Raw genomic sequence first — 26,936 nt, forward strand, 5'->3', positions numbered from 1 at the left:
TCTAGAGAGAAAGTTTTGAATAGAAATCAATTTACAGGAAGAAGGTAGGAGATTTGGGTTGAGAGGGATAATAAATCAGCTCTGATTAAATGGCAGAGCACATTCAATAGGCTAAATGACCTAATTCCTCTCAAATGTCTTATGATAACAGGAAATAATTGTTGTATCTATCTATGCATGCTTAATGAAACAATTTTTATTACCAGGTGTGAAGAATTGATTAAGGTAAAGGATAACATCTTCTGTATGGTGCTGTTCTGTTACTTTTATCATTCATTGCAAATCCTGAGTCAGTTTTAAAAAGCTAAGAAGCTATGTGTAGTATTTACTCAAAATATTCAGTTTGTATATAATCTCTGGATGGTCCACCATCTCTTTATTACTCCCTTCTTGAAAATTGGCTGCAGATAGCATTTTTATTCCTATGGTGTCCTGGCTCTGACTCTTGAAAATTATTTACTTATTGAGATACAGCACTGAATAGGCCCTTCGAGCCATGCTGCCCAGCAACCCCTGGCATAACCCTAGCATAATCATGAGACAATTTACAATGACCAATTAACCTGCCGACCAGTATGTCATTGGATTGTGGGAGGAAACCAAAGCATTCGGAGGAAACCCATGCAGTCATGGGGAGAACTTACAAATTTCTTACAGACAGTGGTAGGATTTGAATCCAGGTCACTGGTATTGTAAAGCGTTATGCTAACCACTATGCTGCTGTGCCACCTCTTTTTTTTTTTACCTGCATTTTACTTTTCACCAGCAAATACATTTTCAAGCCTTTCACTTTATTCACCCTTTGGAGCTCCTCCTCGTAACCCTTCCCCGGATGTGTTGCCAAGAAATATCAGTGGAGTTGTTCAATGGAATCTTGACCTTAAAAGAAATTCTATAGCCTCTCTTCTAATTGAGACTGCTTTAAATCTCACTTCTGGTCTTTGTTTTCAATAGCAATTTGGAACTGAAAATGAAATACTGCTGTTTATGATTATTTCTGTGGTGGTTGTAGCACTTGGACATTCAGTTCACTCATTTCAACCAGACTTGTTTTTATAATTTTAAGTGTTCTTCTGCAGTGTATGTAAGTGATTAAATTGTTATTTGGATCATATTTGTTTCGCGTATGCCACTCTGCATAATTCCCACTGTTTTATTAAACTTTTCTGGCTCTTTGGAACAAATTGAGCTCCAGATTTGCTGTCACAGCTGTCCTACAATGTCCTAATAGCAGCACTTTTGCTCTGAGTGGATAAACCGGATAAGTACTCCATACTACAAATACATTGAGGTGTCTTTGATAATAGTAATTTAAAAAGATTGGAGTATATTTACAAATTAAATGTATAATTAAAATATATTTAAGATCTGCTTAAATGCTGAGGGTTGCAAAGTAAACTTGGTGGGGCTGTTAGGAGAGAGGAGGTAGGACTGAGATTTCCAGAGGTATAACCAAGCTATATGAGTGGGCAAATCATGGTAGATGAAATATTATTTTGTTTTTAATGTGCATTGTCTGTTTTGAAATACAAAAAGAAAAGTAAGTTATTCTTAATTTATGATAAGTTGTTGTTCAATGGACTCTAGGGGCGCTTGGATACTCGAGTTGCTGAAAACTAATATCCAAATGCAGTAGAAGAGCAAACAATTAAATAGTATGGATTTAATGATATAATAGACTGGATAGGAGATGCCAGAGAGCTGTGGTGGATAACTGTTTGTCAGGTTGGAGGCTGGTGACTAGTGGTGTGCCTCAAGGGTCTGTACTGTGTCCAATGTTGTTTGTCATATACATTAATGATCTGGATGATGGGGTGGTAAATTGGATTAGTAAATATGCAGGTGATACTAAGATAGGTGACGTTGGGGATAATGAAGTAGGTTTTCAAAGCTTGCAGAGAGCTTTAGGCCAGTTAGAAGAGTGGGCTGAAAGATGGCAGATGGAGTTTAATGCTGATAATGTGAGGTGCTACATTTTGGTAGGACTAATCAAAATAGGACATACATGGTAAATGGTAGGGCATTGAGGAATTTGGTAGAACAGAGTGATCTAGGAATAATGGTGCATAGTTCCCTGAAGGTGGAATCTCATGTGGATAGGATGGTGAAGAGAGCTTTTGGTATGCTGGCCTTTATAAATCAGAGCATTGAGTATAGGAGTTGGGATGTAATGTTAAAATTGTACAAAGCATTGGTGAGGCCAAATTTGGAGTATTGTGTACAGTTCTGGTCACCAAATTATAGGAAAGATGTCAACAAAATAGAGAGAGTACAGAGGAGATTTACTAGAATGTTACCTGGGTTTCAGCACCTAAGTTACAGAGAAAGGTTGAACAAGTTAGGTCTTTATTCTTTGGAGCATAGAAAGTTGAGGGGGGACTTGATAGAGGTATTTAAAATTATGAGAGGGATAGATAGAGTTGACGTGGATAGGCTTTTTCCATTGAGAGTAGGGGAGATTCAAACAAGAGGACATGAGTTGAGAGTTAGGGGGCAAAAGTTTAGGGGTAACACAAGGGGGAACTTCTTTACTCAGAGAGTGGTAGCTGGGTGGAACGAGCTTCCAGTAGAAGTGGTGGAGGCAGGTTTGATTTTGTCATTTTAAAAAAAATTGGATAGGTATATGGACAGGAAAGGAATGGAGGTTTATGGGCTGTGCAGGTAGGTGGGACTAGGTGAGAGACAGCGTTCGGCACGGACTAGAAGGGCCGAGATGGCTTGTTTACGTGCTGTAATTGTTATATGGTTATATGGAATACAGAAGATAGGAACAAGTTGAGTTTTGGTCTCTTAACCTGAGAAATGATGTATTTGCTTTAGTGAAAGTGCACTGAGGATTTACTAGAACAATTCCAGAGATAGTGCATTTGCAGTATGAGGAATAATGTTTAGACAGGGCCTGTACTCTCCAAAGTCTAAGATAATAAGAGGAGATTATATTAAAATATATAGCATTTTTGAATGGTTTAAGAATAAAGGGAAGGTTATTTCCTGCCAAGATGAGAAGTAGTTACCTCTTAGGGGATAGTGAATCTTTGGAATTCGCTACCGCAGAAGGCTACGAATTCCTGGCCATTGAATTCACTCAAAGTGGACATTGATAGATTTCTGAATATTAAGGGATTAAAAAAATATGAGCAGGGTGCTGGAAAATGCAGTGGGTTAGAACATTAGCCAAGGTCTTGATGAATAGTTTGCAGGTTCTGTTCCTGGTTGCTTTTTTAACTCAATTTCTATAACCTCCTCTAAGTTGCTAGCACCTATTTGCTTTTACCCATACAAAAATGGAATTGAAGTTAACCATCATAACAGAATTAAATGTGAGCCATTTTACCATTTTGAATTAATTCACAAAATCTGCTTGCATTTTACAGCACAAACCAGAGGCAAATTGGAGCCAATGGACACCATCTTTGTTAAACAGGTTAAGGAAGGTGGACCAGCACATGGAGCTGGGTTATGTACAGGTACCAATTTGGTTATTTGACTTAGATTGTTATTTAGACTTCACTGTTATGTATTTTGCTTTGACTTTTTTATATACATTATTTCAAGTGACTATTGAAGTCATGTTTACATTTACAGTATAGTGGTGCTAGTACGTTTGTGAAACCTGTAGAATTCTCTCCATTTCTGCACTATTTCATAATTTCTGCTAGCAAGTCCTAAAACTAAATTTAAAAAACTCAATTAAATTAATAATACCAAAAAATTATACTTCTTCATTTATTTATTGAGAAAATGATGCAGTATTACGTGCATTGTTGGAGAAAGTATGTCAACGATTGCTTTCAGTTACAGGTGTGACCCCTTGTACAGCAATAACTTCAACAAAATGTTTCCAGTAACCTTTGATCAGTCCTGCACATTGGCTTGGAGGAATTTTAGACTATTCCTCCTCACAAAACTGCTTCAACTCTGGGATGTTGGTGGGCTTCCTTGCATGAACTGCTTGCTTCAGGTTCTTCAACAACATTTCTATAGGAGTAAGGTCAGGACTTTGACTTGATCATTCCAAAACACAAAGTTTCTTCTTCTTAAACCATTCTATTGCCGATTTACTCTTTCGGATCATTGTCTTGTTGCATTAGGCTTCAGGTGATGGACTGCTACCCTGACATTCTCCTTTTAAAATGTCTTGATACGATTTTGAATTCAATGTTCCTTTTTGTGGGGGATGGCCTCCTGGGACAATGCCATGGCAACAGGGTTGCAGGCACTGAGCATGGGTGCATGGTGTAGAATAAAAAAGCAAGAAGAAGGGAGTGGTAGTGATAGGGGATTCGATAGTGAGGGGTTATTCTGTAGACCTGAATGGGACACCCAGATGATATGTTGCCTCCCAAGTGTCAGGGTCAGGGATGTCTCAGATTGCATCCACAACATTTTAGAGAGGGAGGGGGAGCAGCCAGATGTGTCTTAGTACATATTGGTACCAATGTACCAAGGAAGGAAGGAAAAGCAATGAAGTCATGAAAAGAGAATTTAGAGACCTAGGTAGAAAGCTGAGAAGCAGGGTAGTGATTTCTGTATTGCTGCTTGTGCTATGTGCCAATGAGGGTAGAAACAGGATGATTTGGCAGATAAATGCGTGGCTAAGAAGCTGGTGCAGAGGGCAGGGCTTCAGATTCTTACATCATTGGGGGAAGTATGACCTGTTCAAAAGTGATGGGTTGCACCTGAACCCAAGGGAGACCAATATTCTCGTAGGCAGATTTTTTTTAGAGCTTTTAGGGAAGGTTTAAAGTAACTTGACAAGGGTTGGGAACTGGAGTGAAGGGACTCAGGAAAGGACGGATTCTCCACAGTCAAATTGTGAGGAAGGGCAGGCAGGTGATAGTTGCAGCCAACAGGCTGAGTATCAAATCATTAGGGATGCAGAGTCAGAAAGGATAGCAAATATGGTACTCAAGGTGTTGTATCTAAATGCATGTAGTATAAGGAATAAGGTGGATGATCCTGTTGCAATATTACAGATTGCCACGTATGTTGTGGCTATCACTGATTTGTGGCTGAAGGATGGTTGTAATTGGGTGCTGACTATCCAAGGTTACATGTTGCATCGGAGGGAAAGGAAGGTAGGCTGAGGGGTTGGTGTGGCTCTACTGGTAAAGAATGGCATCAAATCAGTAGAAAGATGTGACATAAGATCGGAAGAAGTCGAATCCTTGTGGGTTGAGTTAAGAAACTGCAAGGATAAAAGGACCCTGATGCCAGTTATATACAGGCCCCCCAACAGTGGCTGGGAGGTGGACCACAGGTTACAACCGGAAATAGAAATAGCAAGTCAAAATGGTAATGTTATGGTAGTCATGAGAGTTTTTATCCTACAGGCTGATTGGGAAAATCAACTTGGTAATGGATCTCAGGAGACTGAGTTTGTTGAATGCCTAAAAGAGCTTTTTAGAGCAGTTTGTTGCTGAGCCTACTGGGGATCAGCTATACGAGATTGGGTGTTATGTAATGAACCAGAGGCGATTAGGGAGCTTAAGGTAAATGAATCCTTAGGAACAAGTGATCACAATATGATTGTGTTCTACTTCAAATTTAATAAGGAGAAAGTCAAGTCTGATGTAGCAATATTTCGTGGAGGAAGGGAAATTCCAGTGATATGAGAGAGGAGCTGGCCAAAGTAAATTGGAAGGAGCTGCTGGCAGGGATGTCAGCAGAGCAGCAATGGTGTACGTTTCTGGGAGAAATGAGGAAGGTGCAGGACATGTGTATTCCAAAAATGAAGAAATACTCAAATGGTAAAATAGTACAACATGGCTGACAAGGGAAGTCAAAGCTTTTGTAAAAGCAAAAGAAAGGAAGGGCATACAATAAAGCAAAAACTAGTGGGAAGATAGAGGATTGGGAAGTTTTTAAAAACCTACAGAGAGCAACTAAAATAAACAAAGATGAAACATGAAAGCAAGCTAGCAAATAATATCAAAGTGGATAGTAGAAGTTTTTTCCAAGTATCTTAAAAATAAAAGAAAGATGAGAGTGGATATAGGACTGCTAGAAAATGAGCAGGAGAAATAATAACAGGGAACAAGGAGATGTCTGATGAACCAAGCAAGTATTTTGCATCAATATTCACTGTGGAAGACACTAGCAGTGTGTCTGCTGTTGTAGTGTGTGCAGGATGAGAAGTGGCTGCGGTTACTGTTACAAGAGAGAAGATGCTCAAAAAGCTGAGAGACCTAAAGGTACTTAGGTCACCCAGACCAAAGGAACTGCATCCTCAGGTTCTGAAAGAGGTAGAGTTAGAGATTATGGTGGCATTAGAAATAATTTTTCAAAAATCATTGAACTCTGGCATGGTGCCAGAGGACTGGAAAATTGCAGATGTTTTTCCACTCTTTAAGGAGTAAGGCCAAGGAAAGGAAATTATAGACCAGTTAGCCTGACCTCAGTGGTTGGGAAGATGCTGGAATCAATTGTTAAGGATGAGGTGATGGTGTACTTGATGACACAGGACAAGATAGTACAAAGTCAGTATGGTTTCCTTCAGGGGAAATCCTGCCTGACAAACCTGTTGGAATTCTTTGAGGAGATTAGAAGTAGGATAGATAAAACGGGATGCAGTGGATGTTGTATATTTGGATTTTCAGAAGGTCTTTGACAAGGTGCCACACATGAGGCTGCTTTCCAAGTTAAGAGCCCATGGTATTACAGGGAAGTCACTAACTTGATTGGAGCTTTGGCTGATTGATAGGATGTAGTGAGTGGGAATAAAATGAGCCTTTTCTGGTTCGCTGCTAGTGGTGTTCCACAGGAGTTGGTATTGGGACCACTTTTTATGCTGTATACACAGTGGCATGCAAAAGTTTGGGCACCCCTGGTCAAAATTTCTGTTACTGTGAATAGTTAAGTGAGTAGAAGATGAACTGATCTTCAAAAGTCATAAAGATGAAACATTCTTTTCAACATTTCAAGCAAGATTAGTGTATTATTTTTATTTTGTACAATTTTAGAGTGAAAAAGGGAAAGGAGCACCATGCAAAAGTTTGGGCACCCCAAGAGATTTGAGCTCTCAGATAGTTTTTATGAAGGTCTCAGCCCTTAATTAGTTTGCTAGGGCTATGGCTTGTTCACAGTCATCATTAGGAAAGGCCAGGTGATGCAAATTTCAAAGCTTTATAGATACCCTGACGCCTCAAACCTTGTCCCAACAATCAGCAGCCATGGGCTCATTTAAGCGGCTGCTTGCACTCTGAAAATTGAAATAAATGATGCCCACAAAGCAGAAGAAGGCTATAAGAAGATAGCAAAGCGATTTCATCAGGTAGCTCCTGAGTTTGTAATGTAATTAAGAATTGGCAGTTAACAGGAACGGTGCAGGTCAAGTTGAGGTCTGGAAGACCAAGAAAACTTTCTGAGAGAACCGCTCGTAGAATTGCTAGAAAGGCAAATCAAAACCCCCGTTTGATTGCAAAATACCAGTGATTCCCACCGATCTCCCTCCTGGCACTTATCCTTGTAAGCGGAACAAGTGCTACACCTGCCCTTACACTTCCTCCTTCACCACTATTCAAGGCCCCAGACTGTCCTTACAGGTGAGGCGACACTTTACCTGTGAGTCGGCCAGTGTGGTATACTACGTCCGGTGCTCCCGGTGTGGCCATTATATATTGGTGGGACCTGATGCAGACTGGGAGACCGTTTCACTGAACACCTACACTTTGTCTGCCAGTGAAAGCAGGATCTCCCAGTAGCCACACATTTTAATTGCACATCCCATTCCCATTCTGATATGTCAATCCATGGCCTCCTCTACTGTCAAGACGAAGGCACACTTTGGTTTGAGGAACAACACCTTGTATTCTGTCTGAGTAGCCTCCAAACTGATGGCATGAACATTGATTCTTCTAACTTCCGTTAATGCCCCTCCTCCCCTTAAAAACCTAGAAAATAGGGGCAGGAGTAGGCCATTCGGCCCTTTGAGCCTGCACTGCCATTCAGTATGATCATTGCTGATCATCCAACTCAGAACCCTGTACCTGCTTTCTCTCCATACCCCCAATCCCTTTAGCCACAAGGGCCATATCTAACTTCCTCTTAAATATACAACTGTTTCCTGTTTCCTTCTTACCCCATCCCTTATTTATTCTCCCCTCTTTTTTTTTCTCTCTCCGCCCCTCTCACAATCACTCCTTGCCTGTTCTCTATCTCGCTCTGGTGCTCCCCTCCCCCTTACATTCTCCCTAAGCCTCCCGTCCCATGATTCTTTCCCTTTTCCAGCTGTGTATCCCTTTTGCCAATCACCTTTCCAGCTCTTAGCTTCACCCCTCCTCCTCCTGTCTTCTCTTATCATTTCAGATTTCCCCCTCCCTCTCATACTTTCAAATTTATTACTATCTTTTCTTTCAGTTAGTCCTGACGTAGGGTCTTGTCCCGAAACATCGACTGTACTTCCTCCTGTAAATGCTGCCTGGCCTGCTGAGTTCCACCAGCATTTTGTGTGTTACCATTTTTATTCAGTGTTTTTCTTATTGTGAACTCGTGAACTGAGGCTTTAGCAAGTTCTGTAGGTGTCTGCAGGTGTTTTGCTGTTACCCTTGGATTCTTTTTCACCTCCTTCAGCATTGCACATTATGCTGTTGGTGCGATCTTTGCAGGATGTCTACTCCTAGGGAGAGCAGCAACAGTACTGAGTTTTCTCCATATAGACAATTTCTCTTACTATGGACTGATGAACACTCAGGTCTTTAGAAATGCCTTTTCCAGCTTTGTGCATCTCTATAATTCTTCTTCAAAGGTCCTCTGAAAGTTGCTTTGATTGAGGAATGGTGCACATAAACAGATCTTTCTTGAGAAGAGCAGGCTCTGTCAGTAACCTGTCTTTTTGTGGCTCTTTTTTATATAGGGCAGAATACCTCTTGCCTCTACAACCCATACCTCCAATCTTATGTCATTGATTGGAATATATGATTACAAGTAGCTTTGTAAAAGGCAGTAACCCGAAAGTTTACATACTTTTTCCAACAAATCCATGTAATATCGGATATTTTTCTCTGTATATTAATGAACAAGTATAATGCTTTTTGAGTTATTTATTTAATTGAGTTCTCTTTGTCTAGCTTTAGGATGTGTGAAAATCTGGCCATATTTATGCAGAAATGGGGAAAATTCTATAGGGTTCACAAACTTCCTAGCCCCAATGTATGTTTTAAATTTCACATTATATTAAAAATGTCTCCACAGAAGTACATGCTTTCTAATGAGAATTTTGTTAAATATCACCAACTTCATTAGTGATATTGGAGGAGGTGCAGGCAGGAAAACGATCTATATAAAAGACTTCTCATCACCCAAGAACAGCAGCTGAAACCTCTTCTTCCTGTAGAACATAGAATAATACAGGCCAGGAAAAAGCTAATTTCAGTTAATCCTGTTGCCTGCCCATGATCCATGTCCCTCAGATTTCTGCCTTGCCTGTACCTGCACTTGTCTAAATGTCACAGAAGCATGCTGTTTTATCCATATCCACCACCTCCTCTGGCAGCATAATCCAGACACCTACCATTTTTTGGTTTAGAAAAGATTTGGCTCGTAAAACTCCTTTAAGCTCCTTAACTCTCATCTTAAAGCTATGTCTTCTGGTATTTGATACTCCCATCCTTGGAAGCAGTCTCTGACTATCTATCCTGTCCATGCCTTTTGTAAACTTGTCACTCCTCAGCCTCAGACAGTCCGGAGAATGCAATTCAAACTTGTGCAAACTCTCCTTACATCTAATACTCTCTAATCCAAGCAATATTCCCCATGAATCTCATTTGCAGCACATCATTCCTATAATATAATGACTGCAGCTTCACGTAATATTCCAGATGTGGCCTAGCCAAAGTTTTATACAGCTGCATTCTGACTCCCTGACTTTTCTGTTCAGCGCCCTGACAGATGAAGTCAAGTATGTTCTATGTCACCTTTGTTACCCTATCCACTTGTAACCACATTCTGGAAGTATGGATTTACATCCCAAGATCCATCTGTAGTCAATGTTTCCTAATGGTCCTGCCACTTAATACTATACTCTTGTATTGGACCTCCCGATTGCAATGCCTTACACTTGTACTGTGGCGGACAGGAAGGTTCTACTACTATGGGTAGTTAAAACTATCCAACACATCACTGGCACCAGCCTACTCTCCATCAGAGACATGTATAGAGAAATGTGCCTGAAAAGGGCCAGTAACATGAACGGTCCCACGCACCCTGCTCATTGCCATTTCCCTGATGGGAGTTGGACTGTTCGTCTAGCTCCCAACAGGGAAGATGCTACATAACAGCATCGAGCGCGCACTTTAAAAGGCAGGACTTCTTTTCAGAGTGGTCATTTGAATCGGGAGCAAGTTACAGCTTGTGATTCAGCTGGGAGCTCAGAGAATTCGACCGTGTAGGTAGGATTTAAGCCTACCTGGTCAATACCTGTGGAGGAGGGGGAACTGCGCAGGCGCGAGTGACGTCAGCGTCGAGTGCGCACTTTAAAAGGCAGGACTTCTTTTCAGAGCGGGCAGCGGAGTCCGTGGAAGCAGAGTCCTGGGCTTTGGCTAAGTGGGCTTCGGCAAGCTTGTGTGATTGCTCGCTGAGGGGAAGAAGGTAAGGTCGCTAGGTGCTTTTTAGACATTCCATTAATCCAGTTCAGGTATGGGGGAGACAGTCAGAGCAGTGGTGTGCTCCGTATGCAGTATGTGGGAGGTCAGGGTCAACACAGTTGTCCCTGATGATCACACCTGCAAAAGGTGCGTCCAGCTGCAGCTCCTATCAGACCGAGTTAGGGAGTTGGAGCAGGAGCTGGATGAACTACGGATCATTCGGGAGGTGGAGGCAGAGATAGGAGTTATCAGGAGGTAGTCACACCAAAAAACCAAGAAGTAGGCAGATGGGTGACGGTCCAGAGAGGCAGGGGGAGCAGGCAGAGAGAGCAGAGCACCCCTGCAGCCATTCCGATTAACAATAAGTATACCGTACTGGATACTGTTGATGGGGATGACCTACCAGGAATGAGTTGTAGTGGTCCTGCCTCTGGCACAGAGGTTGAACCCTCAACTAGAAAGGGGAGGAGGGAAGAGAAGAGAGCGATAGTTTTAGGGGACTCTATAGTTAGGGGGGCAGATAGGAGATTTTGTGGGGCAGATCGGGAGTCTCGGATGGTATGTTGCCTCCCTGGTGCCAGGGTCCGGGACATCTCAGATCGGGTGCAGGCTATTCTTGAGAGTGAGGGCATGAACCCAGATGTAGTGGTCCATGTAGGGACCAATGATTTAGGTAAGGTGAGTGAGGGGGTCCTGCTTAGAGAGTTCAGGGAGTTAGGAGTGAAGCTGAAAGGCAGGACCTCCAGGGTGCCAGTCTCGGGATTGCTACCTGTGCCACGTGCGAGTGAGGCGAAGAATAGAATGATTATGCACATTAATACGAGGCTGAGAGCATGGTGCAGGAAGGAAGGGTTCAGGTTTTTGGATAATTGGTCTTTGTTCCAGGGACATTGGGATCTGTTTCGAAGGGATGGTCTACATCTGAACCGGAGGGGTACTAACATTCTTGCAGGAGTATTTGCCAGTGCTACTCGGGGGGGTTTAAACTAGATGTGCAGGGGGCAGGGATCCAGATCCAGAGGGTTGGTCAGAAGGTGCATGGTTTGTGTACAAGGTTTGGGTGATCTTGAGAAGGTCATCAAAATTCAGGGTGCAATTTGCCCGATGGAAGTTCAAGGAGCTGGGTTAGGTACAGTAGACAGTGTTTTAAGCAAAGAGAGGAGGAGTGGGCTAAGAATTCTATACTTGAATGCGCGTAGTGTCAGAAATAAGACAGATGAGCTTGAAGCTCAGATGAAAATGGGGAACTACGATATTGTTGGGATAACGGAGACATGGCTGCAAGGGGATCAGACCTGGGAATTAGTGTACCAGGGTATACGTGCTATCGTAGAGACAGAAATATGGGAAGAGGGGGTGGGGTGGCCCTGTTGGTGAGGAATGAGATTCAGTCCTTAGCAAGAGGTGACTTGGGAACAGGGGAAGTAGAGTCTGTGTGGATTGAGCTGAGGAACAGTAAGGGTAAAAAGACCCTAATGGGTGTTGTGTACAGGCCCCCAAACAGTAGCGTGGATATTGGGTACGTTGATTAGGGAGTTAACATTGGCATGTGCTAAAGGTAATGCAGTCGTTATGGGAGATTTCAACATGCAGGTGGACTGGGAGAATCAGGTAGGTGCTGGACCCCAGGATAGGGAGTTTGTGGAGTGTCTAAGGGATGTATTTTTGGAACAGCTTGTGCTTGAGCCAACCAGGAACGAGGCTATTTTGGACTTGGTGATGTGTACTGCACAGGAATTGATAAGTGATCTTGAAGTAAAGGAGCCATTAGGAAGTAGCGATCATAACATGATAAGTTTTTATCTACAATTTGAGAGGGTTAAGGGCAGATCAGAGGTGTCAGTGTTGCAATTAAATAAAGGAGACTACGGAGCCATGAGGGAAGAGCTGGCCAAAGTTAAATGGGCGGATGCCCTGGCAGGAAAGACAGTGGATCAACAGTGGCAGATATTCTTGGGCATAATACAAAAGATGCAAATGCAGTTCATTCCAATGAGAAGGAAGGATTCAAAGAGGGGGAAGGGGCCACAGTGGTTGACAAAGGAAGTCAGAGATTGTATAGCATTAAAGAAAAAGAAATATGACAGGGCTAAGATGAGTGGGAATACAGATGATTGGGAAAGTTTTAAGGAACAGCAGATCTTAACTAAAAAAGCAATACGGAGAGAAAAAATCAGGTATGAGCTCAGTCTAGCCAGGAATATAAAAGGAGATAGCAAAAGCTTTTTTAGCTATGTGAAGAGAAAGAAGATAGTTAAGAACAATGTTGGCCCCTTGAAGAATGAATTGGGAGAAATTGTTATGGGAAACAGGGAAATGGCAACAGAATTTAATGCATACTTTAGATCTGTCTTCACCAGGGAGGACACAAGCAATCTCCCAGATGTATGGATGGGCCAGGGTCATAAGATATCAGAGGAATTGAGACAGATTGACATTAGGAAAGAAACTGTGATGAGTAGACTGGTAGGACTGAAGGCTAATAAATCCCCGGGTCCAGATGGTCTGCATCCCAGGGTTCTAAAAGAGGTGGCTCAGGAAATTGCGGATGCATTGGTAATCATTTTCCAATGTTCCTTAGATTCAGGATCAGTTCCTGAAGATTGGAGAGTGGCTAATGTTGTCCCACTTTTCAAGAAGGGAGGGAAGGAGAAAACGGAGAACTATCGCCCTGTTAGCCTAACGTCAGCCGTGGGGAAGATGCTTGAGTCCATTATTAAGGACGAAATAGTGGCACATCTAGATGGCAGAAATAGGATTAGGCCGAGCCAGCATGGATTTACCAAGGGCAAATCATGCTTGACTAATCTGTTGGTTTTTTGAGGGTGTAACAAGGATGTTAGACGAGGGTAAGCCAGTAGATGTTGTGTACCTAGATTTTCAGAAGGCATTCGATAAGGTGCCACATAGGAGATTGGTGAGTAAAATCAGAGCTCATGGCATTGGGGGCAGGGTTTCAACATGGATAGAAAACTGGTTGGCAGATAGAAAGCAAAGGGTAGCAGTGAATGGGTGTTTCTCAGACTGGCTGGAGGTGACTAGCGGGGTACCACAGGGCTCTGTATTGGGACCACAGCTCTTTACGATTTATGTCAATGATTTAGATGAGGGCATTGAAAACTATATCAGCAAGTTTGCTGACGATACTAAACTGGGTGGCAGTGTGACATGCGAAGAGGACGTTAGGAGAATACAGGGAGATTTGGATAGGCTGAGTGAGTGGGCAGATACTTGGCAGATGTCATTCAATGTGAATAAATGTGAAGTTATCCACTTTGGAAGCTGGAACAAGAGGGCAGAGTATTGTCTGAACGGTGTCGAGTTAGGTAAAGGAGAAATGCAAAGAGACCTAGGAGTCCTAGTTCACCAGTCAATGAAGGTGAATGAGCAAGTGCAACAGGCAGTGAAGAGGCCAAATGGAATGTTGGCCTTTGTTACAAGGGGAATTGAATACAAGAGCAAGGATGTTCTTTTGCATTTGTACAGGGCCCTGGTGAGACCACACCTGGAATATTGTGTACAGTTTTGGTCTCCAGGTTTAAGGAAGGACATTCTGGCAATTGAGGAAGTGCAGCGTAGATTCACTAGGTTGATTCCTGGGATGGCAGGGCTGTCTTACGCAGAAAGATTGGAGAGATTGGGCTTGTACACGCTGGAATTGAGGAGATTGAGAGGGGATCTGATTGAAACGTTTAAGATAATTAAAGGATTTGATAGGATTGAGGCAGGAAATATGTTCCAGATGTTGGGAGAGTCCAGTACCAGAGGGCATGGATTGAGAATAAGAGGTCAGTTATTTAAAACAGAGTTGAGGAAGAGCTTCTTCTCCCAGAGAGTTGTGGAGGTGTGGAATGCACTGCCTCGGAAGACGGTGGAGGCCAGTTCTCTGGATGCTTTCAAGAAGGAGCTGGATAGATATCTGATGGATAGGGGAATCAAGGGATATGGGGACAAGGCAGGGACTGGGTATTGATAGTGAATGATCAGCCATGATCTCAGAATGGCGGTGCAGACTCGAGGGGCCGAATGGTCTACTTCTGCACCTATTGTCTATTGTCTATAACATTCACGCCAGGACCACCAGACTCAAAAATATTTACTTTCTCCAACCAGTAAGTCTGATCAACATCTCCATCCACTAACCCACCCCTCTGCACCCCTAACTACCACTACTTTATCATTTCCTGTCAGTCACTTTGTTTATAGATATTCCTGTACGTGGCATCACTTTATGGACCTACAATCAGTCTATGTATATAAGCTATCTTATGTGTTTATATTTATTGTGTTGTTTATCTTTTGTATTATTTTTCTGCTGCATCAGAGTGGGAGCAGCAATTACTTTATGTGTACTGGAAATGACATTAAAAATCTTAAATCTTGTGCAAATAAATGCAATTCACCATTTTTCTGCCCATATTTCCAACTGATCTATATCCTGCTGTACCCTGTAAGAACATTTCTCATTAACCCTAACTCCATTAATTTTGCTGTCCTCCGCAGACTTGCTAATCAACCCACTTGCATTTTTGTCTAAATTATGCATATTACAAACAAAAGAAATCATTGCAGATCACCAGTGTGCAACACTACTTCCATTTAGAATAACACACCTCCACTTTTACCCTCTGTCTCCTGTGGGTAAGTCAGTTGTGAAACCAGCTGACCAAGTTAAGTTTATTGTGATTAATCTATATACATACATAATGTATGTAACCATATAATGTATATAGAAACAGGACAAAATTTCTCCAAACCAGGGTGTAAAACTCATAGTAATACACATTACACACGATAACTTAGGAAGGTAAAGATAAAATCTACAGATGACTGACACAAAAATAACAAACTTAAATGTAATAATGTTAAATTGTACTGGAACAGATTACCAGTAACACTTTGAATACGTTGCAGCAGCGAGTTCAGAAGCCAAATAGCCTGGGGAAAGGAACGGTTTCTCATATTGACTGTTACTGGTTTTTATGCATCGTACTCTTCTGCCTGATGGTAGAAAGTCAGAGGATGCTGATACTAAGGGCCCTGCATACGCAACACTCTTGATAAGTATCCTCGATGGATAGTAGAGAGATCCTTACGATTCACTCATCTTTTCTCACAGTCCTTTGATCATAGGATCATTAGATAATTCTGTTCTGCTATTTCATCATGGCTAATCCAGTTTTCCACTCATTCCCAATCTCCTGCTTTCTCCACATATCCCTTCACACCCTAACCAACCAAGAATCTACCCACCTCTTCCTTAAATATACATAAAGTCTTGGCCTCCATAGCTGCCTGTGGCAAAGAATTCCACAGATTCAACACTCTCTGGCTAAAGAAATTCCTCCCTTCTAAAAGGACACCCCTCTATTCTGAGGTTGTGTCCTCTGGTCTTAGACTCTCCCACCATAGAAAACATCATCTCTGAATCTATGCTATCAAGGCCTTTCACCATTCGATAGATTTCAGTGAGGTCACCCCTTGTTGTTCTGAATTCCACAGGCCCAGAACTATCAAACACTCTTCATATGACAAGCCATTCAATCCTGGAATCATTTTCGTGAAACTCTTTCAAACACTCTCCAGTTTCAGCCCATCCTTTAGATATTTCTAAGATAAAGGACTCAAAACTGCTTGCATTACTCCAAGTGAGGCCTCACCAGTGCTTTATAAAATCTCAACATTACATCCTCTTATATTTCTTGTTCTCTTCAAATGAATGCTAATATTGCACTTATCTTCCTCACCACAGACTACTACCCATAGTGCTTTCCCCTTACATTCCTTCTTCACCTTCCCTGCCTATCCCCTCCCTGCTTCTCCTCCCCTACCCTTTGATCTTTCCTGATTGGTTTTTCACCTGGCACCTTCTTTATAGGGCCCCTGCCCCCTCCTCCTCCAGTCCTGACGAAGGCTCTCGGCCCAAAACGTTGACTGTTCGTTTCAATGGATGATGCCGGACCTGCTGAGTTCCTCCAGCTTGTTTGTACGTGTTGATATGACCACAGCATCTGCAGTGTACTTTGTGTTAACCTTTAGGGAATCCTGCACAAGGACTCCCAAGTCCCTTTGAACCTCAGTTTTTTTTTTGTATTTTCTCTCCATTTAGAAAATAATCAACCCTTTAATTTTTTTCTACCAAAGTGCATGACTATATCCTTCCTGACACTGTATTTCATCTGCCATTTCTTTGCCCATTCTCCTAATCTAAGTCCTTCTGTAGCCTCTGTACTTCCTTGAAACTACCTGCCCTTCCACCTGTCTTCCTATTGCCATCAAACTTTGCAACAAAGCCATCAATTCCATCATCTAAATCAATGACAGATAACATAAAAACAATTAGTCCCAACACAGACCCCTCTGGAACATCACTAGTCACTGGCAGCCAGCCAGAAAAGGCTCCCTTCATTCCCACTCTTTGCCTCTTGCCAATCAGCTACTGCTTTATCTATGCTAGAATCTTTACTGTAGTACCACGGGTTCATAATTTGTGTGGCACCTTGTCAAAGGCCTTGTGAAAATCCAAGAGCACAACATCAACCGATTCTCATTTGTCTATCCTGGTTGTCATTTCTTCAAAGAATTCCAACAGATATGTCAAGCAAGCTTTTCCCCTAAGGAAACTCTGCTGACTAAGACTAATTTTATCATGTGTCTCCAAGTACCCTGTGACCTCATCCTTAATAATTGATTCCAACATCTTCCCAGAGCTACTGAGGTCAGATCTTCCCAATCACTTGTTCGTTTCTTCTGTTTCTCTCCCTTCTTGAGGAGTGGAGTGACATTTGCAATTCTCCAGTCTTCTGGAACCATCCCAGAATCTAATGAATCTTGAAAAGTCATTACTAATGCCTCCATGATCTCTTCAGCCACCTCTTTCAGAGCTCTGGGATGTACAGCATCTGGTCCAGGTGACTTATTTATCTTCAGATCTTTCAGTTTCCAAAGAACCTTCTCTCTACTTACACACTTCATGATCCCTGACTCTGGGTACTTCCACCATACTGCTAATGCCTTCCATCGTGAAGACTGATGCAAAGTACTTATTCATTTCATCCATCATTTCCTTGTCCCCCACTACTAACTCTCCAGCATCATTTTCCAGTGGTCCGATATCCACTCTCACCTTTTTTTTTACTCTTTATGTATGTGAAGCATTTTTTGTAAATGCCTTTAATATAATTGACTAGCTTACATCCATATTCCACCTTTACCTTAATTACTTTTTAGTTGCCTTCTGTTGGTTATTAAAAGTTTCCCAATCCTGTACCTTCCCATTAATTTTTGCTCTATCATATGCCCTCTCTTTGGCTTTTATGTTGGCTGTTGCTTTTCTTGTTAGCTTTTATTGTACCATCTTTCCTTTAGGATACTTCTTCCACTTTGGGATGTATATATCCTTTGCCTTCTGAATTGCTTCTCTGCCAGTGTTCTTTTCTATTCAAATTTGGCCAGCTGCTTTCTCATGCTCAACAAAATAAAATCCTATGGCATTACAGGAAAGGTACTGGCATGGATAGGGGAATGATTGACAGACAGGAGGCAGTGACGGGGCCTTTTCTGATTGGCTGCGAGTGACTAGTGGTGTTCCTTAGGGGTCAGTATTGGGACTGCTACTTTTCACGTTGTCTGTCAATGAGTTGGATAATGGACTTGATGGCTTTTTTGACAAAGTTTGCGGATGATACGAAGATAGGTGGAGGGGTAGATAGTGCTGAGGAAGCAATGAGATTACGGTAAGATTTAGCCAAATTGAAAGACTGGCAAAAAAGTGGCAGATGGAATGCAGTGTTAGGAAATGTATGATAATACATTTTTGTAAACGGAACAATAGTGCAGACTGTTACTTAAATGGGGAGAAGGTTCAAACATCAGAGGTGCAAGGGGACCTGGGAGTCCTCGTGCTAGACTCCCAGAGATTATTTCACAGGTTGAGTATGTGGTAAAGAAGGCAAATGCAATGTTGGCATTTGGTTCAAGAGTAATAGAATATCAAAGCAAGGTGAAAATGCTAAGGTTTTATAAAACTCCTGTCAGGCTGCACGTGGTATTGTCAACATTTTTGGGCCCTATATCTCAAAGGATATGTTGTCATTGGGAAGAGTCCAAAGAGTGTTCGTGAGCATGAGGATGAATCTGAGAATGAAGGGGTTAACATATGAGGAGCGTTCGGGAGCTTTGGGTCTGTACTAACTAGAATTTAGAAGAATGGTGGGGGCGCGGTCTCATTGAAACCTATGAAATGTTGAAAGAACTAGAAGGGGGGGAATGGGGAGAGAATGTTTCTGGGCTATCCAGAACTAGAGGGCACAGCCTCAAAATTGAGGGGCGACCTTTTAGAACAGATGTAAGGAGGAATTTTTTTTGTCAGAGAGTAGTGAATCTGTGGCATGCTCTGCCACAGACTGTGGTGGAGGCCAAGTCGGTGGGTATATTTAAGACGTAAGTTGATAGTTTCCTGATCTGTCAAGGCACCAAAGGGTATGGTGAGAAGGCAGGTGTGTGGGGTTGAGTGGGATTCGGGATCAAACATGATGGAATGGCGGAAAAGACTCGATGAGCTGGATGACCTAATTCTGCTCCTATGTCTTGTGGTCTTCATGCTTCAGTAATTACCTATACCCCTCTGTAATACTGATAGATCTGACCTTACTTTCTCCTCAAATTTCAGGATAAATTTGATTATATTATGATCACTTGCCCCTAAGGATTGTTTTACCTTAAACTCTCCAATCAATTCTGGCTTATTGCACAATACCTAGCCGAGAATAGCTGATCCTCTAGTGGGCTCAACCACAAGTTGCTCTAAAAAGACATCTCATAGACATTCTAGATATTTCCCCTCCTAGAATCCAGCAACAACCTGATTTTCCCAATCTACCTGCATATTGAAGTCCCCTATTACTATTGCCCTTTTGGCATGCATTTTCTATCTCCTGCTTTAATTTGTAGGCTATATCCTTACTATTGTTTGGGGGCCTTCATAAAACTCTCATTGGGGTTTTTTTTTACCCTTGCAGTTCCTTAGTTCTATCCATTATGATTCAACACCTTCCAACCCTATGTCACCTTTTTCTAATGATTTGATTTCATTTTTTTTTTTACCAACAGTGTGACACCACCACCTCTGCCTTCATTCTTGTCCTTTCGATACTTGGACATTAAGCTGCCAGCAATAATCTTCTTTCAACCATGATTCAATGATGCCTGCAACATCATACCGCCAATCTGCAACTCTGCTACAAGTTCATCTACCTTATTCCGTATATTGCGTGCATTCAAATACAACATCTTCAGTCCTGTATTTACCCTTTTCGATTTTGTCTGCCTTTTATATTGCAGTTCATCTTGTTTACTGCAATTTTGCCCTATCAATAGCTTCTCCTCACTACATATTGCCTCTGTTTGTAAACCAACTACCCCATCTTCAGCACTATTATCCGCCTTTTCTACAATACCCCTTGTATTGAAACGTATGCCAGGACACTAGTTACACCATGCTCAACCCTTTGATTCCCAACTTTGTCTGAAGTCTTACCAATATCTGCCTCTACAACCTCTCCACTAACTGTTCTAGCACTCTGGTTCTCATTCCCCAGCAACTCTAAACCCCACCATGCAGCATTAACATTCCTGTTGGGATATTAGTCCCCCTCCAGCTCAGGTGTAAGCTGTCCCTCCTTTACAGGTCCCACCTTGCCAGGAAGAGAGCCCAATGATCCAAAAATCTTATCCCCTCTCTCCAGTTGCAACTCTTTAGCCATATATAATCATCCAAATTCTGGCCTCACTAGAATATGACATGGGTAGCAATCCTGAGGTCACATCTCTGGAGATTCTGCCCTTTTAACTTGGCACCTAACTCCTTGGACTTCCTGTGCAGAACCTCGTCACTCGTCCTGTCCACGTTAATGGTACCTACGCGGATCACAACTTCTGGCTGTTCACCCTCCCACTTAAGAATGCTGAGGACTTGATCCAAATATCTTGGACCCTGGCATATACCATACCTGACTACATACCATCTGGGAATCTCGTTATCACCTGCAGAACCTCCTGTCCGTTCCCCTTACTAATGAGCCCCTTTCATCGCAAAGTGCCTCTTCTCCTGCCTTCCCTTCTGAGTCAGAGGCAGACTCTACCATCCCCCCAGTAGTATCCAAGGTGATATACCTGTTGTTGAGGGGGATGGCCACAGGTACTCTGCTTTGGCTCCTTAACCCTTTCACCTTCCTGACAGTCTCCCAGTTTCCTGTGGCCTGCACTTCAGATGTAACTATCTCTCTATATGACCTATTTATCATCCCTTCAGCCTCCCAAATGAACGAAAGTTCCAGCTTCAGGTTTTTAATGCAGTTTGTTAGAAGCTGCAGCTGGATGCACTTTGTAGAGAATTCTGGTCTGATGCTCGGCTGCACCCATTCCAGATGCTATTTGTCAGGACACTCTGAGTAGTATGCATGAATCCAAAACGCCTCAAGTTTCTGGATCAGCCCACCCTGAGAACTAAAAGCCATATATACAATATCTACTACCCAATCCACTACACTACCCATCTTTGGTACCTCTTCAAAAAGTAGTTAAGTTTTTAAAGTTGTCAGCTCCCTTTGACAAAGACCATAAAGCCATGCAAATCATTTCCAGTAAGTCTGTGCTTTTCCATGTGAGTCAATCTTGTCCCTCAGAATTCATTCATGTGGCACTCATCAGACTCTTGTCCCTCTTGCCCATTAAAGAAGATAAAAATTACTTTTCATATTTGGAAATAAACATTACTTTGTCAGAAAATGAATGATATTTAAAATTTATCTACCAATATTTTAAAGTTTTCATTTGATTTAAATTGTTGAATTATTGCAGGAATGAAAAAGGATCATGATTTGATATAGTTCCTGTTGTTTCCTGTAATCTTGCACTGATCTTTAATGTTTACTTTCTATAACTCAGGTGACCGGATTATCAAAGTAAATGGGGAAAGCATTATAGGGAAAACATATTCTCAAGTTATAGCCTTGATTCAGGAAAGGTATGAATTGAACTTTTTTTTTGTAAACAACTATTGTTTTCTCTATTATGGATTAGCAATCCTGGCATGATGTTTAATTAGAGACACAAAATATTATTTGTTTTAATGTTTAACTAGTTTTGTATCTCATCCACAGGATAAATAAAACTTGTTTCTTTGTCATTTTGTTTGGGCATAGTTAAATTGAGGATTATTAATGCCTATCTGAATAATAAAGGCAGTATTTGGGTTAAAGGGGAGCAAATTTTCAGAATTGCGGTTGCTGTATCAAAAGTTGATTTTCTGATATATCCATCTATTTTAGAGTTCAGTGCTATAAAATAATGTTATTGGCATTCCATCGCAATTTGAAGATGGCCGCTGCTTTCAAGTGTTTAATTTTGACATGTAAATGTTATGACTGTCCTCAATTGATTCCTGTTCCCCTTGCTTCACCTACATCAAGGCGGAAATAGAATCTGCCATTTAAATAAAAGCAGCACAGAGCAGGGGAATATACTAGTGAGAAGTGAACACCTTGATTTATAACTATACTTGGTCAAGATTTGAATAAAATATAACACATTTAAATTACCATTATAGCAAGCCTTTGATGAAAATCTTCTTGCAATGTTTGATTGCACATGCGAATGGGCATTCTTTTCAAGGACTACTGCCTAATGCATCTTCATAATAATAAATCTCCAGTCTCTCTGATAATGTATTTTGTTGTCAGTAGCAAAACATTCTTTTAGCTGATGGAAGTTTGAAGTGTCCTGTGGGCGCAGGCTTTTGCTTTCCCCTCCACCTGATTGTGCTCTGATGCGATACGTGAGTCACAAGGTGAAAACCAAGCTACCTTCCTGATCCTTGCATGGTATAAACATCTGATCTTGATGCATAATCTGTTGAGTCCCGAGGTGGTACATGCTCAAGGAGCACAGTACAAGACAGCTTATACCCTGCAGCCTATGATATCTGTGACAAACTTGATGTCAAATTAAACTGTTTCTGCTGTCTGTGCATGATGGAATAGATGGTGCTGTGATGATGGAATAAATGGCTTTGTTGCCAAGTTTGCAGATAATATAAAGATTGGTGGAGGGGCAGGTAGTGTTGAGGAAATGGGTAGGGTGCAGAAGGACTTTGACTGATTAGGAGAGTGGGCAAGATAGTGGCAAATGAACTACAATGTTGGCAAATGCATGGTCATGCACTTGGGTAGTGGTAATAAATGTGTGGACTATTTTCTAAATAGGGAGAAAATCCAGGAATCTGAGTTGCAGAGGGACTTGGAAGTCTTTGTGCAGAACACCCTGAAGGTTAACTTGCAGGTTGAGTTGGTGAAGAAGGCAAATACCATGTTAGCATTCATTTCAAGAGATCTAGAATCCAAGAGCAAGGATGTGGTGCTGAGGCTTTATAAGGCACTGGTGAGGTCTCACCTTGAGTATTGTGGACTGTTTTGGGCCCCTCATCTTAGAAAATATGTGCTGGCATTGGAGAGGGTCTAGAGAAGGTTCACAAGGTTGATTCCAGGAATGAAAGGGTTATCATACGAGGAACATTTAATGGCTCTGGGTCTGTACTCACTGGAATTCAGAAGGATGAGGAGGGATCTCATTGAAACCTTTCGAATGCTGAAAGGCCGACACGGAAAGGTTGTTTCCCATGGTGGGAGAGTCTAGGACAAGAGGGCACGGCCTCAGGATAGAGGGGCACCCTTTCAAAACAGAGATGCGGAGAAATTTCTTTAGCCAAAGGGTGGTGAATTTGTGGAATTTGTTGCCACATGCAGCTGTGGAGGCCAGATCGCTGGGTGTATTTAAGACATAGGTTGACAGATTTTTGATTGGACATGGCATCAAAGGTTACAGGGAGAAGGTTGGGAACTGGGGTTGAGGTAGAAAAAAAGAATCAGTCATGATGGAATGGCCGAACACACTCGATGGGCGAGATGGCCTAATTCTGCTCCTATGTCTTATGGTCGAAGTTCAGTTGTTTTATGGTATAACACTGGTTAGTAATGCTAAACAGATAATGAATAAAACTGTATATCCTGTGTTACAGTGATTCTGTCCTGGAGCTTTGTGTTATGCCAAAAGATGAAGACATTTTGCAGTTGGTAAGTTTCTTGGTGTTCACTAGTTGCTTACAGGGTAAATTCTGATCAAACTACAATTACTTGGTTTTATAGCTATTAGACTAAGCAGGTTATTCAGATTCTTAATCATAATTGGCTATACTGATGCTCAAGTTTAGCAAACAATGCCTTTACTATTCTTTGAATTTCCAAAGTTCAACTTTGCATTCCAGTTCCAACAAAGCTTTATCTGAGTCATATCTGCAGTGGTATACATTGAAATTAATTTTCTGTACTTCCATTTTATATCTGATCAGTTACTCCAAAATATTCTGATGCAAATGAGACTTTGGGCTGGTGGTATATCTTTTTCTACGCTTCATGGCAAGATTGATTATTAATGTAACAGTTGGCTTGTTCACTCAATATTCTATGAAGCCTGTTTTCAGCTGCAGGACCTTCGATAAAATGGACAGAATTGGCAACAAGATTTTGAGTTGTCAAAGATTCATTCACTTTATTTGTCTGTTGCACACAATGAGAAACTTACGTTACCAGAATACAAGAATACAAATATTTGTGGGACTGATAAAATACATCCGCAACTGACAAATTAAACATCATTTGAAAAATAACAGAAACAGATTTATTATCACTGACCTATGATGTGAGATTTGTTGGTTTGTAACAGCAGTACAAGCAAAAACATAAACATCCATACATTACAAAATAAATACATAGTGCAAAAAGGGAATAGCGTAGTAGTAAGAGATTCTTCAGTTGCGAGAAATCCAGAGGTATTTTTCATGAACCATTCAGAAATCTGATGATGCAGGGGAAGAAGCTTTTCATAAGTCATTGAGAATGGGTCTCGAAACTCTTTTACCATCTCCTAAAGCTCAGATGGTGTGGTCCCTTAATGAAGGATGCCAACTTCTTGAGGAACTAACTGCCTCTTGAAGATGTATTTTATGGTGAAGAGGGGTCTACTCATGGTGGAGCTACCTACCTCTACCTTAGTTTACAATAAACTATCTAGTTCTAGAAAAGCAAAGGAAAAACACCATTCTTGTTCTCATAATTTCTTTTGATTTTAAGTGAAACTTCTGCATCTCTTGTGTTACAGATAATGTTGTTAAATGCTTATGTTGCTTGTTATTAATTCCTTTTTAATCAATAGGAATGTGATGCACAAATTAAATAATTAGGATAAATTAATTAATTTATTTTCAAAGCTACAAGCTTTCCTTTCACATAACAGATATGTACAATCTGTATTCCGTAGTAAAATAAGATCAGCAATTGCAGAAAATGTTTAAGAAAGGAATCACTGGGAAGGATAATTTGGTTATGTTATCTTTCTAATTCAGTGATTATAACAACAAAGTAGCTGTTCGGAATGTTAGAATACTTGTCTAATTAAGCATTTCATTTTATCATCAAAGAACAGTGATTCCAAGAGCTGAAAGCAACAGTAGTCTAGGTAAAAAGGGAGTTATGAACTCTATCGTGAAAACTCAGTGGAGGCCCTGTATAAAAAAAAAAGTGTTATCATGTACATTGGCCATGCGTAGAGTATACTTTCTGGACTAAACATTTATGACAATAAGCTGACTTTGGTCTTATTATACAACCTAATAATTCACTGCTTTAGTGATATTGTTCAGAAAAGTCAGATTATATATATCTACAGTTTGTTGTATCCAGCTTCAGTGTGATAAAATAGTTCTGCCTCTGTATGTATCAACCATTTCTATTTTTAATCACATTTACTTTATTTTAACTGTTACTCCTTTCAACCTTGTTGTGACACCTTTGCCGTTCGATTTGCAGAGGTCTTTGCAGTGCTGGTAAGATTGCTAAAGGAATCTATTTTAAATTTTCCTAAGCTTGCATAAAGAGTAAAGGAGTCTTATTGCACATGTGTAGGGCTTTTCGTGAGAGTGCCCCTGGAGTATTGGCACAGCTTTACCTGAGAAAGGGTGTGATTGCCATAAAAAGAGCAAACTGAAGATTCATGAGACTTTTCCAGAGATAACTTGGTTAATGTATGAGGAGATTGAGTAGACTGGTACACTAAGGCTTCATTATCAGCTGACTTCTCACAGTGTATTACAAGGAGTATTACTAAATATAGCACATTCCACCAGAGCCCTGTCCTGCTGGTATCCAGTGAATCTTATCTGCCATGCGATAGATTACATGCTAGCAAGAATAGTGAAATAGAAATAATTTGGTATGTGGCCGAGCTGGGGTTGGAGTCCCAACCAGAAGCACTGAGAGTCAGGTGAGCAGGGTGATTTCTAGCCTAGCTGAGGTCCAGAGGCTGGGGTTGAAAAAGTGTGGGGGGGTGGGAAGGTGGTTGAGTTAGAAACCTGAGTAGGTTTCTGATCAACAGCCACCCAGATTGTCATGCCAGGTGTCTGTCACAGCTAGTGCAAAACTGGCACCTGATAAGTTCAGCTTTTCTGTTGAAAATCCCAGACTGTAGGTATCTGGCCTCCATGTGTCTGAAAAAAATAATGTAAATTACATTTTCTTTAGGTGATCTTAGTGAGTAAATCGCAGTCTGAAAATAGTTTCACTCCTTTGACTCCAGGTTAAAGCTGGGAACAGTCAGGCTGGGGTCACATTTAAAGCTTTCGGAGATTAAAATATCCTCATTCTTTCATGATAATCACAGAGCATTGTTTAATTTTTTTCTTGCTGTTGAATGTTTAATCAACAGTATGATTTGAGTATGAACACAGTTCTAGTTTACAGCCTCTCCCAGTTTTAAAATTCTATACCTTTGGATCTGTAGTCATGGCTACATAGACGACCTTTATTGTTCATACATGATGGGTGGGACAGCATTAGTGTTTGCGCCTGAGCATGTTTGGATTTGAACAGGATATTTTGTAATTCAAACCTACACCTTAAGTGAATTAAGAACTCTTGAGCTTATTTTGCTATCAGAACAGGGCAGAATCATTTTATATATTCAGTTTGGATAAATATGGTTCACAAGTGGTCATGCTGAACATTTGAACAAAGAAACAAATCAAGTTGTCATATCGCTGCTATAAATTTGATTATAAAATTTTACTGAGATTCCCTGTGCATCAGAAAAGAAATTAGAACTAAGTTTGACAGTTTTTCAGAGGAACCAAACTTTGAAACATGAGGTGGGTGTGCTGAGAGTATTTAAAGAACTTGAATTGTAAAACTACGTAGAACTGTATTTTTTCATTAAATCCAATTTGCTTTGGATTTCTACATTTTC

General features: G+C 41.1%; 1 protein-coding gene across 1 annotated transcript in view; it reads left to right on the plus strand.

Annotated features, from left to right (window-relative positions):
• LOC132395447 (rho GTPase-activating protein 21-like) overlaps positions 1-26,936 on the plus strand; it is a 197,236-nt gene that overhangs the window by 103,071 nt on the left and 67,229 nt on the right. Inside the window, exons 5-7 of the mRNA XM_059972072.1 lie at positions 3,375-3,467; positions 21,531-21,609; positions 23,659-23,713. Of these exons, the coding sequence (XP_059828055.1) occupies positions 3,375-3,467; positions 21,531-21,609; positions 23,659-23,713 (227 nt within the window). The remainder of the gene's footprint in view (positions 1-3,374; positions 3,468-21,530; positions 21,610-23,658; positions 23,714-26,936) is intronic.

This window comes from Hypanus sabinus, chromosome 6, assembly GCF_030144855.1.
Source record: "Hypanus sabinus isolate sHypSab1 chromosome 6, sHypSab1.hap1, whole genome shotgun sequence".
NCBI classification, from domain to species: Eukaryota; Metazoa; Chordata; class Chondrichthyes; order Myliobatiformes; family Dasyatidae; genus Hypanus; species Hypanus sabinus.